We start from the raw sequence: 17,221 nt of genomic DNA on the forward strand, positions 1-17,221 counted from the left end.
TGGTATCGATGTGTTTTCCTGGCCGTTGGCGTTCGAATACTACGGCGGTAAAACATTTTCGAAAGCATGCTGGTTTCGTCTGCGAGTCACTACATAGACTTGCTGTAAAGAGGTCTACTCTTGGCAAAAAATAGTGCCTCATTTTGTTTAGGCGTTGATTATCATAATGAATGCGGCGGAGGTTGAGGGAGTACGCTTGAAGGTACGTTTTTATGCCGTTGATCTCCATAACACCGTAAGTACGCAAACCGATGTCACAGAACACTCGATGCATCATTGTGTGTTCTCCGTCATCGCTTGTTTGCTGTACGCCTACTAATTCTTCATTTCTTCTTCAAGTGTTGTATTCTCCTTTTGTCCTTGTTCTCTTGTGCTTCACTTACAGTATGTCGTTCCGTCAGCTGTAATGCGCATTTGCAAAACCAATACCTTTGATAAGACGCAGTGGTTATCATAATTTCACTTCACATGTATTAAGCTGGCACATATGGTTCAGATACAGATACCTGTATGCGGACTTGCACGACGTTGATGCGGAGATTAGGATAACTATGACACCCGTAAGGAAGAGGCAGCTGACGGCCGTAAGCTGTTGCGTTCTTTCCGCCAAACTACCCGGCCTGGTAGTGCTGTAAAGATGCTGTATAAAAGTGACACGCGGTGACAGGGAAATTATTATACTTAGCAGCCGACCGTACGTTTTGTAGCTTAGGTCTTCTTTCTTGTGCGTTTGTGCTACCCTTATTAATGAGCCATTTCTTGACTATGTTCTTGACTATGTAACCGCGTTTGTGTGGATGCGTAGACGTGTGCTTTTTGTTGTACTTGTAAACTGCAAATAAAATATTTTCAGGCTTACTCAATCTTTGGTGTCGTGAGCGTTTATTCCAGTCGAGGCCATCGTGCCACCTGGAAACCGCATTCTGTCAGTAGCCCTACACGAAATGCAACAGCTGGAGCGCGGCGGCACAACTCGGGGTAACGGCGGCGTAATAAACGAAAAACCGCTCGGGATGCCCTTAAAAGTCAGTTGAGGGTGTGCCTTAACTCGATATGACTCAGTGCTACATGTATTCTGCTGCGCCTCGATCGTGCTCCCGCCAGTTTGGTTGCTGTGTGGCAAACGTAGCGCCTACATACATATGTAGGCGTTACGTTTGCCACACAGCAACTAAACTCGCGGGAGCACGATCAAGGCGCAGCAGCCAGAAACCCAGTAAAGCCACAGAACACCTATACAAACTTAGAGAAGGGAAACTGTACCTTCCACAGTGCTACGGAAATAAGCGTAGCGGTGGCGTCGTGAACTAAAGTATGCGACCACGGGTGGCGCTGTACAACAGGAAACGGAAACGGGGTTTTGCACAGTTTACCAGGTGTTCTGTGGCTTTACTGGGTTTCTGGCTGCTGCGCCTTGATCGTGCTCCCGCGAGTTTAGTTGCTGTGTGGCAAACGTAACGCCTACATATGTATGTAGGCGCTACGTTTGCCACACAGCAACCAAACTGGCGGGAGCACGATCGAGGCGCAGCAGAATACATGTAGCACTGAGTCATATCGAGTTAAGGCACACCCTCAACTGACTTTTAAGGGCATCCCGAGCGGTTTTTCGTTTATTACGCCGCCGTTACCCCGAGTTGTGCCGCCGCGCTCCAGCTGTTGCATTTCGTGTAGGGCTACTGACAGAATGCGGTTTCCAGGTGGCACGATGGCCTCGACTGGAATAAACGCTCACGACACCAAAGATTGAGTAAGCCTGAAAATATTTTATTTGCAGTTTACAAGTACAACAAAAAGCACACGTCTACGCATCCACACAAACGCGGTTACATAGTCAAGAACATAGTCAAGAAATGGCTCATTAATAAGGGTAGCACAAACGCACAAGAAAGAAGACCTAAGCTACAAAACGTACGGTCGGCTGCTAAGTATAATAATTTCCCTGTCACCGCGTGTCACTTTTATACAGCATCTTTACAGCACTACCAGGCCGGGTAGTTTGGCGGAAAGAACGCAACAGCTTACGGCCGTCAGCTGCCTCTTCCTTACGGGTGTCATAGTTATCCTAATCTCCGCATCAACGTCGTGCAAGTCCGCATACAGGTATCTGTATCTGAACCATATGTGCCAGCTTAATACATGTGAAGTGAAATTATGATAACCACTGCGTCTTATCAAAGGTATTGGTTTTGCAAATGCGCATTACAGCTGACGGAACGACATACTGTAAGTGAAGCACAAGAGAACAAGGACAAAAGGAGAATACAACACTTGAAGAAGAAATGAAGAATTAGTAGGCGTACAGCAAACAAGCGATGACGGAGAACACACAATGATGCATCGAGTGTTCTGTGACATCGGTTTGCGTACTTACGGTGTTATGGAGATCAACGGCATAAAAACGTACCTTCAAGCGTACTCCCTCAACCTCCGCCGCATTCATTATGATAATCAACGCCTAAACAAAATGAGGCACTATTTTTTGCCAAGAGTAGACCTCTTTACAGCAAGTCTATGTAGTGACTCGCAGACGAAACCAGCATGCTTTCGAAAATGTTTTACCGCCGTAGTATTCGAACGCCAACGGCCAGGAAAACACATCGATACCAATAGGCTGTCGGCTGTCGGTGGTTAATCAAGTACAAAAACCTTGACGCTACGACTAAAAAGCAGCTTCAACAATCAAATTTAAAAAAAAATCAACTGCCTATTTGCCTGAGGTAAAAAAGCATCCTTAGACACCTCGATTGTTTATGTCAATGGTTTGTGTAAAGTAAAACATTCAGCATGTTCAGCGCCCCTAGCAGAGAAAGCACAAATTAAAGTATTCGACCAAATTACAGTAGCTCCACTTGCGCGCTTACGCTGAAACGCGCCTCGATTGATTTTTCGCCCTCTGTGGCCATTTGTTGAACTTGAGAGTGTGCGGGGCCTGTTTGACATCCGAAAGCGGCAACTGGCGGCAACGTGCTTGCGCTGAAAATACACACTGCTCAGCCGAGCACGTGTACTCCGTGTTTTCAACGCAGCACATGAGTGATCGTCGCCGAATCTCGGCGAGTCCTCACGCGCAACGCGCATCTGTCCGTCCGTTACAGCTGCCCGTGTGAGTTTAATTAGGCGGCAGCTCGCGATGGAAGACATACAGGCTATGCTGGACTTCGACGCGTCCTGTGTGCAGCGCAAGGTGAGCACGTGCATCACGCACAACCTGCAACACCCATTTATAACTGACGCTCATTCATCCGCAGGGAGACCACGTTCAGCGTTCTTTCGAACTAAAAGCTTCGCTGTCTGTTTAGCCTGTCTTATGAGCATTGCTCACAACTCGACCGTCACCACCGGCAGTGGTAGCAGGCGTGCGCTGTTAGTTTCGTTTACATGCTCGAGCCTTCGCCGCTTGCGGTGGGTAGCTTCGGGTGCTACATGATCATTCTGACTCGTCAGAGTAGCTGCGTGACACCGCTGACATTTCGTGTATTTTGTTTTTGAGCCTGTAATGTATACATTGTTGGCAGCGTCACTAAAATGCATGATCACACACCACTTGCGTCCCGACAACAGTCACATTACTTATTTACGTATCAGTGGGTTACAAAGGCAAGCGCTGCCCTCTGCAACTCTGTAAAAAAAATGCAGCAACGCTATTGTATAGCTATTCCCGTTAGGCGCGAATTAAATCTGGCGTGAGCATGTCTTGATTGTGGATATGAAGGGTTCTCAAATAAGCAATCTTAGTGAAATTTAAAACAAAAAATTCCTAAGTTTTAAAATTCCAAATTTGAGAACATTGCCTCAAAGCAGTAATGTTAGTGAGAGGCAAAAAAAACAATAACAAAACGCACTTTAATTTGTGAAGCTCGGGAAGAATCATAGGAAAACCGCTTACAATGCCATTTCATGACATGTTGGTAGTATAATCGCTATGAAGAAGGTAGAAACAGTCGTTCTGACAACAAAGGACAATGCCACACTTGCACGATGATTGGACGAGCATTCCTGTCACCTAGGCATTGGGTATGCTGACTTGTGGCCAACGGTTGCTGCTATATATATAGTGAACACTGGTAGTGGTGCAGCATTGGGTGCCTTCCTTTTCATAATTTGGAGATTCTCACTGCTTGGTCGCCCACACTAAGGCAGCTGATGAAGGATGCATTTGTTTGATACGCCATCACGTCCATTGTTTCTTGGGCAGCCCTTCATCGGCGTCTGTCCAGTCAACTGTCATCATCATCATCATCATCAGCCTAGTTACGCCCACTGCAGGGCAAAGGCCTCTCCCATACTTCTCCAACTACCCCGGTCATGTACTAATTGTGGCCATGTTGTCCCTGCAAACGTCTTAATGTCATCCGCCCACCTAACTTTCTGCCGCCCCCTGCTACGCATCTCTTCCCTTGGAATCCAGTCCGTAACCCTTAGTGACCATCGGTTATCTTCCCTCCTCATTACATGTCCGGCCCATGCCCATTTCTTTTTCTTGATTTCAACCAAGATGTCGTTTACCCGCGTTTGTTGCCTCACCCAATCTGCTCTTTTCTTATCCCTTAACGTCACACCCATCATTCTTCTTTCCATAGCTCGTTGCGTCGTCCTCAATTTCAGCAGAACCCTTTTGGTAAGTCTCCAGGTTTCTGCCCCATATGTGAGCACTGGTAACACACAGCTGTTATACACTTTCCTTTTGAGGGATAGTGGCAGCCTGCTGTTCATGATTTGAGAATGCCTGCCAAACGCACCCCAGCCCATTCTTATTCTTCTGGTTATTTCATTCTCATGATCCGGATCCATGGTCACTACCTGCCCTAAGTAGATGTAGTCCCTTACCCCTTCCAGTGCTTCGCTACCTATCGTAAACTGCTGTTCTCTTCCGAGCCTGTTAAACATTACTTTAGTTTTCTGCAGATTAATTTTCAGACCCACCCTTCTGCTTTGCCTCTCCAGGTCAGTGAGCATGCATTGCAATTTATCTCCTGAGTTACTAAGCAAGGCAATATCATCAGCGAATCGCAAGTTGCTAAGGTATTCTCCATCAACTTTTATCCCCAATTCTTCCCACTCCAGGCCTCTGAATACCTCCTGTAAACATGCTGTGAATAGCATTGGAGATATCGTATCTCCCTGTCTGACGCCTTTCTTTATAGGGATTTTGTTGCTTTCTTTGTGGAGGACTACGGTGGCTGTGGAGCCGCTATAGATATCTTCAAGTATCTTTACATATGGCTCATCTACACCCTGATTCCGTAATGCCTCCATGACTGCTGAGGTTTCGACTGAATCAAACGCTTTCTCGTAATCAATGAAAGCTATATATAACGGTTGGTTATATTCTGCACATTTCTGTATCACTTGATTGATAGTGTGAATATGGTCTATTGTTGAGTAGCCTTTACGGAATCCTGCCTGGTCCTTTGGTTGACAGAAGTCTAAGGTGTTCCTGATTCTATTTGCGATTACCTTAGTAAATACTTTGTAGGCAACGGACAGTAAGCTGATCGGTCTATAATTTTTCAAGTCTTTGGCGTCCCCTTTCTTATGGATTAGGATTATGTTAGCGTTCTTCCAAGATTCCGGTACGCTCGAGGTTATGAGGCATTGCGTATACAGGGTGGCCAGTTTCTCTAGAACAATCTGACCACCATCCTTCAACAAATCTGCTGTTACCTGATCCTCCCCAGCTGCCTTCCCCCTTTGCATAGCTCCTAAGGCTTTCTTTACTTCTTCTGGCGTTACCTGTGGGATTTTGAATTCCTCTAGGCTATTCTCTCTTCCACTATCGTCGTGGGTGCCACTGGTACTGTATAAATCTCTATAGAACTCCTCAGCCACTTGAACTATCTCATCCATATTAGTAACGATATTGCCGGCTTTGTCTCTTAACGCACACATCTGATTCTTGCCTATTCCTAGTTTCTTCCTCACTGTTTTTAGGCTTCCTCCGTTCCTGAGAGCCTGTTCAATTCTATCCATATTATAGTTCCTGATGTCCGCTGTCTTACGCTTGTTGATTAACTTAGAAAGTTCTGCCAGTTCTATTCTAGCTGTAGGGTTAGAGGCTTTCATACATTGGCGTTTCTTGATCAGATCTTTCGTCTCCTGCGATAGCTTACTGGTTTCCTGTCTAATGGAGTTACCACGGACTTCTATTGCGCACTCCTTAATGGTTCCCATGAGATAGTCGTTCATTGCTTCAACACTAAGGTCCTCTTCCTGAGTTAAAGCCGAATACCTGTTCTGTAGCTTGATCCGGAATTCCTCTAGTTTCCCTCTTACCGCTAACTCATTGATTGGCTTCTTGTGTACCAGTTTCTTCCGTTCCCTCCTCAAGTCTAGGCTAATTCGAGTTCTTACCATCCTATGGTCACTGCAGCGTACCTTGCCGAGTACGTCTACATCTTGTATGATGCCAGGGTTCGCGCAGAGTATGAAGTCGATTTCATTTCTAGTCTCACCATTCGGGCTCCTCCACGTCCACTTTCGACTAAACCGCTTGCGGAAAAAGGTGTTCATTATCCGCATATTATTCTGTTCTGCAAACTCTACTAATAATTCTCCTCTGCTATTCCTAGAGCCTATGCCATATTCCCCCACTGACTTGTCTCCAGCCTGCTTCTTGCCTACCCTGGCATTGAAGTCGCCCATCAGTATAGTGTATTTTGTTTTGACTTTACCCATCGCCGATTCCACGTCTTCATAAAAGCTTTCGACTTCCTGGTCATCATGACTGCATGTAGGGGCATAGACTTGTACCACCTTCAATTTGTACCTCTTATTAAGTTTCACAACAAGACCTGCCACCCTCTCGTTAATGCTATAGAATTCCTGTATGTTACCAGCTATTTCCTTATTAATCAGGAATCCGACTCCTAGTTCTCGTCTCTCCGCTAAGCCCCGGTAACACAGTACATGCCCGCTTTTTAGCACTGTATATGCTTCTTTTGTCCTCCTAACCTCACTGAGCCCTATTATATACCATTTACTACCCTCTAATTCCTCCAATAACACTGCTAGACTCGCCTCACTAGATAGCGTTCTAACGTTAAACGTTGCCAGGTTCAGATTCCAATGGCGGCCTGTCCGGCCGGCCAGTCAACTGTTGCAGAGGACAAATGCAGCAAAAGGAGATATCGGTCTCACCAGCTACCTTTTTATTTGTGTCTGCATTGAATAGAGGGACATAACCAAGTTAAGTTTTTCGACTCCACCTATGCATTTGTTGATGTCCAATACTGCCTCTGGACACTCAGTGTCGACCTGTGCCTTTGTAGCTTTGCTCCACCTGTTCACAGAGCCACGCTTCGTGGGTTGAAGCCGTATTGACGACCTCGTTGTCTTGCCAACAGACAAGGGCCATGTCTCCGTTCTGGGAAACCCTTTCGTGAAAGCTTCTGTGCCCCTTCTTTGTTTTCTTGTCTATTTTCACTGAGCAACCTGCCAAGTCGCTTTCCCTAATTGTAACACTATTTAACATACCAATCTCTTTGAACCCAAGACACAGTTTCACTGGCGTAAAATCGTTCTCTATTAAGCACCTGATGTTTTGTGTCTTTGGGAGGCTTTCAACAAGCTGCATTACAACAGTGCCACCAAGTCCAAGAGAGAATGTTCACTGCTCATGCCTGTTCAGGGTTCGCACACCTCTTTGAAATCCTTGAAAACCCTTGAATGCAAAAAAAAAAAAAGAAAAAGAACCATCAAGGGCTTTTAAAGCTCCTTGAAAATAAATGTGTTTCTTCAATTCCTTTGAAACTGCGGATGGGGGCAAATATTGAAGATTAAAAGTAATAAACTCCACATAGGACACTGACCACGGGGAAACTATCGTAGATGGTATTTTATTTTAACAGGGTTGCTAAACGATGGCAATGTAGTGTGTCCACAGCCACCAATGACAGGCTTGTTTAATCATCATTGCCATCGTGGAGCTGGACAAAGCCATATCAAGCAACTAAGACTTGCCATCACTTTGTTGTTTTGCTAGTTGGTTCACACCTGAGCCATCATGGCACCATTTTCTTGCCCTGGGCTTTATAAATGCCTGGCGGGAAGTAAGCTTCCACCATTCGGCGTTAACATTTCATTTAATTTATTGAAGCCCTAAATGCCCGGAGGCATTACATAAGGCGGGGGCAAACAAAGTGTGAGGAACTCATCACGCAAAGGAGGGAAATGAGGAAGAAAAGATAGACGAAGAATAGGAAAGGAAACAACGCTCAGAAAGGAACCGAGCAAGCGGCACTATCATCGAAATCACTGTGTAAAAAAAAAAAAATGGTGGAGAGTCACCACATTCCCGTCCCGACTTGGGCGTCACCTATGGTTTCCGCCCGAGGAGCTCCCCGCGTGGGATCTCCAAGGGCCTAAATCTCCTCAGGACCTCAATAACGTTCTTGACTGACTGACTAAATACAACTAAATACATACTACATAAATACTACTAAATACATACTATGCATGAGAATGAATCACTAACAATTAATTACTTAACAGGGGTCAAGCAGCAAATGCATCTTTAACAAAACATTCTAGGTGAGTTGGATTGTTAGTTTTTCACGGAAAGTCGTGTGGTCGGCGGAAGAAGCAATACAGTTGGGAAGAGTGGTCCACTACGCTATTGCATTTGGAAAAAAAAAATTCTTTCATCGAAGATGTGCGGCACTGAATGTGTGTAATTGGACAGCTGTGGTTGAGGCGGGGAGAGATTCTAGGTGGGGGTTGTAGTCGAGGGTGTCTGGCTATTGGGTGATATAGTAGACTCGCGATAATTCAAACTCTGATAATTCATACTTTCGGTTAATTCAAACAAAAATCAAATTTTTGGTTGGTTCGCCATGTTTTCAATGTATTTTAAGGCCACTTAATTCAAACACCGCAATTCGGTTAATTCGTACTTTTTGCTTGTCCATACCGGAAAATTATCGGCTATTGTTGCCACCACTGGTGAAAAATCTGACTTCTTATATCACCACAACAGCGGAAAATGTTAAAATAAGCGCACTATGGCCTAAAAAAATAAAAGAAAGCGAACAAGAGCCTAACAAACACACGTTCGAAACAAAAGCCTCCCGAAGGGCACATTGTTGCTCAACTTTCCGTGGCTTGTTAGCATGCTTGCTAGCCAGTTCAAAGCAGGAAGTTCGAAATTAAAACACATAACCCTCAAAACTTGTGGAAATGACGACTGTCCACCTGCGTTTGTCAAAACGCTCAAAACTGACGTAAAACCTGACGTAAAAACAAAGAGCACGAGAAAAGGAAAAAAAAAAGGTAAAGGAAAGAAAGAGTGAAGCATGCAGAGACGCGAGATGATACGACATGATTGGAGACTGGGAAGATTGAGTATGCATTTTAGTTTAGTTATGCTGGTTTTACTTGAGTAGTTTGACATGATAAAGCATGCAGCACGATTCTGAATGGCTTCTAATTCGCAGGTGGATATGGTTGTGAGGGGTGCCAGATAGATGATGTGTACTCCAGTTTCGGCGGACCATATGTCTGATATGCAAGTTTAAATAAACCAAAAGTGCGGGAGGTGTTTGCGCATGTTGTTGCAATGTGAGTAACCCATGATAATGACGATGGCAAGTGAACACCTAGATACCTATAGCAGTCTGTTCGTGTTCGTGGATGTAACATCAGAAAGGTCTGAGTCATGAGAGTTAGCAGATGTGTATTGCATGTGTCTTTTAAGAAATGTTCGATCCAAGTAATCAGTGATGGAGGGATTCCAAGAGTAGATAATTTGGCAAGTATGGGGGTGATTGTGGGGGATGCGGTCGAAGGCCTTCGAAAAGTCTAAGAAGATAGTGTCAATTTGTAGGTGATCATCCATGTGTTGCAAGATTTCATTGGTGAATTCAGAGAGCTGAGTTTCGCAGGATAATAGTTTTCTAAAACCATGCTGGTATGAATAGAAAAAGTTAATTGATTCAAAGTAGTTCATTAGATTGGTTGCTATGATATGTTCCAGCAGTTTAGATGGGATACTGGTTAGAGAAATTGGACGATAGTTACGTGCTTTTGTTCGATCACCAGATTTATGGACGAGAATGAATTGACCCTTTTTCCAAACGTGGGGAACTTCACCAGTACTGATTGATTGCTGGAAAAGTAAGCTAAGTATTGCACTTGACAGGAAAATGGTGTTTTTAAGTAATTTGCTGCTGATTTGATCGCAACCAGCCGAGGAGGATAATTTTGGAGCGTGTATTAGCCCAGCTATTCCATCAGCGTTAATCTGGATATCGGGCATTGTGGTCAGCGAGTGGTGTAGTAATTTGGTAGAACTAAAGTTTATAGCAGGGGAAAATACTGGTGTGAAGAAGTTGTTAAGGGCTGTAGCACATTTTTCAGTTTCAATTAGTATGTTGTCGTCGTCTGATAGCTGAAGCTGAGTTTGGCGCTTAGGCGGGGAGATAATCTGAAAGAATTTACGAGAGTTAGACAAGGATTGATAAGAGGTCAGTTGAAAAGAATTTGTTTTTGGAGGCTTGCAATTCCTTAATGTATTTTTTGGCACTTAGTTCGTACCTATCCCAAGCTCTGCAGTTATTAACTTTGCTTTCCGATAATGGCGTTTTTTCTTATTAAGTAGACGTTTTTACTGTCTATCGGAAAGATAGGCATGGACATGGTGGGGGATTATTCATTTTGATATCAAATGCATTGTCAAGTACACAAATTTTATTTGAAAACAATTCTGAGTCTGTCTGGTGCCTTGTGAAATTACCTAACGGAAACAATGTAGTGTATGGGACATTCTACCGCCCACACGGCAGCAGCAACTCATTCGAATTGCTGTCCGAGATGCTATCTCTTGTGTGTAATAGCGTATTTCTATTGGGGGATTTCAATTTGCCAGACTTGAACTGTAATGCCGGATGTGTGGCTGGTAATAGGTCCCGTATTTACACAGAGTTCGAAGAACTGCTTGGAATAAATAGATTGCAGCAAGCAGTACGTACTGGAACCCACATGAGAAAATGCAATTTTAGACTTAGTACTTTGCAATGAGCCGAACATAATGTCAAAAGTTACTATTTGCCCAGGTATTAGTGACCGCACGGCAGTTGTCATAGAACTTAACATACAGCGAGTACGGATGGCACAAATTCCACAAAGAAAAGTGTACAGCTATGACAGAGGAGACTATGCTGCTATCAGGACCAAACTTGAAAATTTTTTTCCAACTTTCCAGTATATGTCAAATGCGCGCTGTCCGTTAACTTTGTGGTCAGCATTTCAGGACAAAATACTTAAACTAGTCGAAATTCATGTTCCATGCAGGTACCTGCGGCAACGAAACAAAAACAAAAGCCTTGGTTTAACGTAGGGAGCAAACAAACACTGACACCAAGGACAACATAGAGGAAATTACTTGTGCTTAATAAATGGAATAATGAAACGATCAATTAATTGAAATTAAAGTAGATGAAAAAAGAACTTGCCGCAGGTGGGAACCGAACCCACAACCTTCGCATTTCGCGTGCGATGCTCTACCAATTGAGCTACCGCGGAGCTGTTTCCCCGTCCGCTTTCTTGGGTATTTATGTGTCCTAGTAGAACCTTGGGAGTGTTAGCCAGCGCCACCACTCACAGACCTTGGCGGCGGACGTGGAACGTCCTTCTTGCCGCAGGCGTCACGAGAACGTGATCTTTTTTGGGTGAAGGCAACTGGTCAATAAACCCACATATGCTACCTGTAGGCGTCAATGTAGCTGGATTCGAGGCCCTCGTTATGTAATAAACGAGAAGAAAGGGGGTTAACTGAGGGGCCCGATTTTTATTAGTCATATTATAAGGAGCCAACAAACACTGACACCAAGGACAACATAGGGGAAATTACTTGTGCTTAATAAATGGAATAATGAAACGATCAATTAATTGAAATTAAAGTGGATGAAAAAACAACTTGCCGCAGGTGGGAACCGAACCCACAACCTTCGCGCTGGCTAACACTCCCAAGGTTCTACTAGGACACATAAATACCCAAGAAAGTGAATGGGGAAACAGCGCCGCGGTAGCTCAATTGGTAGAGCATCGCACGCGAAATGCGAAGGTTGTGGGCTCGGTCTAATTAGATCATCCATAAGACTATTGCTGATGACAGTGTAATTTACAGAGAAATTACCACTGAAGATGACATAGATACATTGCAAACAGATTTAGATAAGGTAGCGATCTAGTGTAAAAAATGGAACATGAACTTAAATATAAAAAAGTGCAGTAGCGTAAGTTTCTCCAGAAAATTATCCGAATTTCAGCACCGATATAACATCAATGGCACGCTTATCGACATACAATCGGAATATAAGTATTTAGGAGTCTGTTTTAACGAATGACTCACTTGGCATAAACAGATTGAGACTGTCATAGCAAAAGCTAGTAGGATGTTACATTTTATTCGCAGAAATTTTAAACAGGCAATACGCGAAGTTAAAGAAACTTTATACTTCTTACATGTCAGAACAATACTTGATTATGCTTGTGTAATATGGGATCCCTATCAAGATTACCTCATAAATAGACTAGAAAAACTACAGAACCAAGCAGCAAGGTTTGTTTGCAATAATTACAGCCCGTACTCTAGCGTTTCCGAAATGAAGACCACTTTAGGATGGGATCTACTACATATGCGTAGGCAGAAGTTAAGGCTTAAACTATTGCACCATACATATAATAATCAGATGGGTATTAATCACTGTAACTATCTCCTGGAACCAGATTACATATCGACTCGCTGTGATAACAATAAAAAGATCTCAGCCTATAACTGCAGAACAAACACGTTTTACTATTCTTTTTTCCCCAAATCAATTAGACTATGGAACAGTTTATCAAATGATATAGTAAATGTGTCAAATAACGTACTATTCTATTTTATGCTGTGGCGGCGCTCTTGTAAAACAAATGTATGTGTTATATATCTTGAAACCTGTTTGTTTCACATTACTAGTATGTCTTTTCGAAAAGCTATTGTAGTGCTTCTGTTTGTGAGTATATCTGTCCAAAAGCTTTTCTGTATTACTGGTTATATTTTGTTCCCCCCTACATAATGCCTTATGGCGATGTAGGTACTCTGTAAATAGTTAAATAAATAAATAAATAAATAAATAAATAAATAAATAAATAAATAAATAAATAAATAAATAAAAGTTTTAGGTGTTGCCTAAAGCACTGGTTACTCTTGTCGGTATTTATAAGGACAGTGGGGATATATATGTTTTTTAAGTTTAGCATAGTGTTTTTTATATAATTCCCAATTTGCGTTGACCGAGCGAGCAGAGTATGACTGTCAAAAATCTTCGTAGAAGAGTGCAAGCTCGCGGTTAAATGCATCGAAGTTAGCTTTCTTGTAATCATTGATTAATTTTTGCATGGGGGCTTTCTTCTTTAATGGAAATGAAATGCCGATATGAAGTACGCTGTGGTCGCTAAAGCCAGGGAGCAAAGTCACATTTTTTGTTTTCCAGGCTAGATTTAACAAGAGATCCAGTGTGTTGTCGCCCCTAGTTGCGCATGTTATTGCTTGGTGGAGGTTAAAGTTTAGAGTTAATTCAAGAAACTGTTTGGGTTCACTGTCGGGTGTTTTGTTGGGTACTGAAAGTAGTAGCCAATTGATGCTGGGATGATTAAAATCTCCAAAAAGGAAGATAGGTGCAGTAGGCATATCTTTTTTTATTTGTTCTAAAGAAAGGCGTAAGAAATCGCAAAATGAGGGCTTACTATCTGGTGGATGGTAACAGATTCCAAACACTATTTTGCCAATTGTACTGTGCAGGCTTACCCATGTTAGTTCGATGTTGTCGTCGCGATTTATCAGTGGTGATGGTAAGCTGTCTTTAATGGCAATTAATACACCTCCCCCTCGCCTATCATGCCGATTGCTTCGGTAAACTGTAAAGTTAGGGTAGGATGAAAAAACTTTGTGGTCGCCGATGTCCTTATTTAACCACATTTCCGCTAGTAAAATCATATTGGCTGGGGTGTCGTCTATGAAGCTTTCGAGTTCGTCACATTTTGGAAGTATACTGCGGATGTTAGTGAAAGCCACGCTAATATTAAAAGATGAAGCAGGCATGGAATTTCTTGTTCGTCACTGGGGCTGGTCAGATAAGGTACCACTTGGAGCTGGCAGTTCATTGCTGTTAGGTGTTGTGTGTTCCATGACACTATCGGATTCTGTATCGTAAAAATAGCATCTGCTGCCTACATGCAGCTTATCCAGGCTGAGCTTAAACGCGCATTTTTGGGGCTTGGTAAATTTTAACAATTTTGAGTGTGCAAAGCGCGTACTTAGAGAAAAATTTTCTCTGATGGCAAAACATGTATCTTTTAGCTTACGCCCACAAGCCAATATGTTTTCTTTTGTCTTGAAGTGGGCCAGTTTTACTACTATAGGGCGTTTTTTTGTTGCGGAGAATCTTCCAAGGTGGTGTGCAAGCTCAATATCGATGGCGTTAAATGTTAAACCAAGAGTATTTTTACATAGGTCTAGAATTCTGTTCTCTGAATCACTCCAAGGTTCTTTATTGGAATCGTCAATGCCAAAGAAGAGAAGGTTGGCTCGCCACATACGGTTGTTGGTGTCAATGTTCGTGGCTTTCAGGGTAGTGCTTTCATGTTGTAGTCGGTTGATAATGTTAACAGTGGTTGAGGTGGTTAGTTCTTGTTGGCCTGAATCTAAGATGTTAGAGCAGCTCACAATTTCAGCTATAAATTTGTCTTGGGTAGTTTGGGTTGATTTAATTTGCTTAAGCTCTACACGAATTGCGGCTTAAACACTCTCTAGCCGTTTGATAGCGTTGAGGATAGGCAGGAGTTCAGCACTAGGGGATGGACCGGGGTTAACCTCAACATCACAGGGTAATAATAACATAATTTCATACAGCAAATCGAAGGCAAACGCATCGTGGCACAACAGCACCACACCGCGACACTTCAGGTTGTAGGGGCACGGCACCGCCACTATACATCTATCATCACTTCTGAATTCCTTAGGAGTGGGCTAGGTAACAAACCTAGAAGGTTAGAAGCGTTGTGAACATCGTTGGTCTGGCGGTCTTGTGCCCCGATTAGTCGGCAATTCCTTGCTGCTTATATTGCGTGCAATGTGGTCCCGTGGTTGCTTACGTCGTAGAGTTCCAATGTTGCCAGGCGGTGGGCCGGGCTCGTGCTGGAAACAGGCGACTGGTGCCATTTGACTTGATAGGAGGGTTGGAGGTTGGCGGAGAACTTGCTTCGTGCAGGTAGGTGGTTGCAGGTGGGCTTTGGGCGGTGAAGGAAGAGCAAACGGGTCCAGGTATCAGGTACGTCAGTACCTGGAAGGTTAGAAGCGTTGTGAACATCGTTGGTCTGGTGGTGTTGTGCCCATGAAACATGAAAAGCATCTATGGCTGATGTCAGAGACTAGTATCCATCATTCCATTAATTGACATTATTACAATAGGAAATTCGCCTTAGAATTGCGACGTGAAGAGCTTGAAGTGTGTGTCCAATTTGGCAGCTGCTTAGCTGCAAAAAATTGCAGCTAAGAAGTATGTTTCACTATTTTTCAGCGTATGCGTAGGAATAAGGTTTGTTTACCCTCTTTGAATTTTGGCTTTCCGCATCCTTCAAATCTTTGAGCTGGCCTTGAATTTTGAGTGAAAGATTCTTGATGAACCTTGTGCCTGTTCCCATCCCTTGGTAAATCCCCAAGTCATGAGGGAAGCCGTCAAAACTGGAGCATACAAAAACCTTTACCTCTTCTGGGTTCGGTTTTAATTTTACAGGTTGCTTTGCATCTATGCGCGCTCCCTGACAGTATTTGTTCATCTCTTTAATCTCTGGTGCATCATAGCCTTAGGTGCTTCTGACAATGACAATAATATTTATTTGCATCAGTACATGACGCGAGGGGCATGCAGAAAAAGCTGCCACATGGACAGCTTGACGAAGCCGCAGGCCCCTGCATTGGCGTTTGCGCGGCGTTAGCGAGCACAAAGGTAGTACATCATTGTTTACAAATGTCCTGTACACAAAATTGAGCATCGCGAACCATGCGAAGCAAATGAAGAAGAAAAAAAAGGTGTGCTGTAACAGGTCATAGTAAAAAACATCTCTAACCAATAAGGATAAAAAACAATGATAGGCACAACGGTATCGCAACTGTTAAAAAAAACACGAGGGTGAGAAAGATATAATCATAACGCAAGCTGTAACAATAACATTTCTCATACAAACTAAACAAATGAAAAACCAAGAATATAAGCTATACAATGGGACTAGTTGGTTTCGATAAGGAAAAATTTGCGAACGCCAGGGAAACAATATAGTGCAGGCAGAAATAACTATATAGAGCTTTAAAAGAGGTATTTTCAAATCCGGTGGTTTCGTTGTGTAATTTATTCAGTAACCTTGGCAGGTTGTTACGAATAGTTTGTTTTCCGTATGTCGTTCTGACGGTTTCTACTTTCCAAAACTCTCTGGACCATGTCGTATATGCTGTAATGTTGATTTTTAAATCGACTAGTGTTCTTAGAAAGCTGGCTCCATTTATTATTTCTTGTTTGTGCACTCTACAGAGTCCATAATCGTACATACTGGCAATTGGCATTACATTGTATTTTAGAAAAAAATTTACGTGTGTGAACATATTTTGGAACATTTTCTACGACTCGTAGGAATTTTTTTTGAAGTACATAAAGTTTTTCCAAATTTCCTTGTGGGGTAGTAGCCCAAACTAAGTGGCAGTCGTTTAGACTAGAAAGAAACAGTGTGTTGAAAATCAGCATCATTATTTTTGTTGGCAGTATATGACGGTTACGGTAAACAAGCCCAATTGTTGAGATAATTTTGTTGCCAAGGAATTTACATGCATATCCCAAGATAAGTTTTCTTGAAAGATAACACCTAAAGTTTTAAAGTATGGAACTATATCGATAGGCGTTGAATTTAGCAATATAGGCGTATTAATTAATACGCTTTTATTTTTGCTTCGAAAAAATTATTCCTTTTGTTTGTGTTTAAGACAATTTTTGCATGTCCATTCATGCAATATTTGAAGAAATAAGTTTGCTTCCTTAACTAATTGATCCGCCGACTTTGTTATCAGGAATATGCTAGTATCATCAGCATAAATTATATAGTTTGCCTTGATACTGATACTAATGATATCATTAATATATAAATTAAAGAGGAAAGGGCCCAAAATACTGCCTTGTGGCATGCCGCAACA

General features: G+C 42.8%; 1 protein-coding gene across 2 annotated transcripts in view; it reads left to right on the forward strand.

The window, feature by feature from the left end:
• The first annotated feature begins 2,940 nt into the window (after positions 1-2,940).
• Positions 2,941-17,221, forward strand: part of LOC142576583 (focadhesin) — a 429,785-nt gene continuing 415,504 nt past the window's right edge. For both annotated transcript variants that reach the window (XM_075686768.1, XM_075686769.1), the window contains exon 1: positions 2,941-3,187. In XM_075686768.1, coding sequence (XP_075542883.1) covers positions 3,134-3,187 — 54 coding nt within the window. In that variant the 5' untranslated portion in view covers positions 2,941-3,133. The remainder of the gene's footprint in view (positions 3,188-17,221) is intronic.

This window comes from Dermacentor variabilis, chromosome 3 (genome assembly GCF_050947875.1).
Source record: "Dermacentor variabilis isolate Ectoservices chromosome 3, ASM5094787v1, whole genome shotgun sequence".
Taxonomy (NCBI): domain Eukaryota; kingdom Metazoa; phylum Arthropoda; class Arachnida; order Ixodida; family Ixodidae; genus Dermacentor; species Dermacentor variabilis.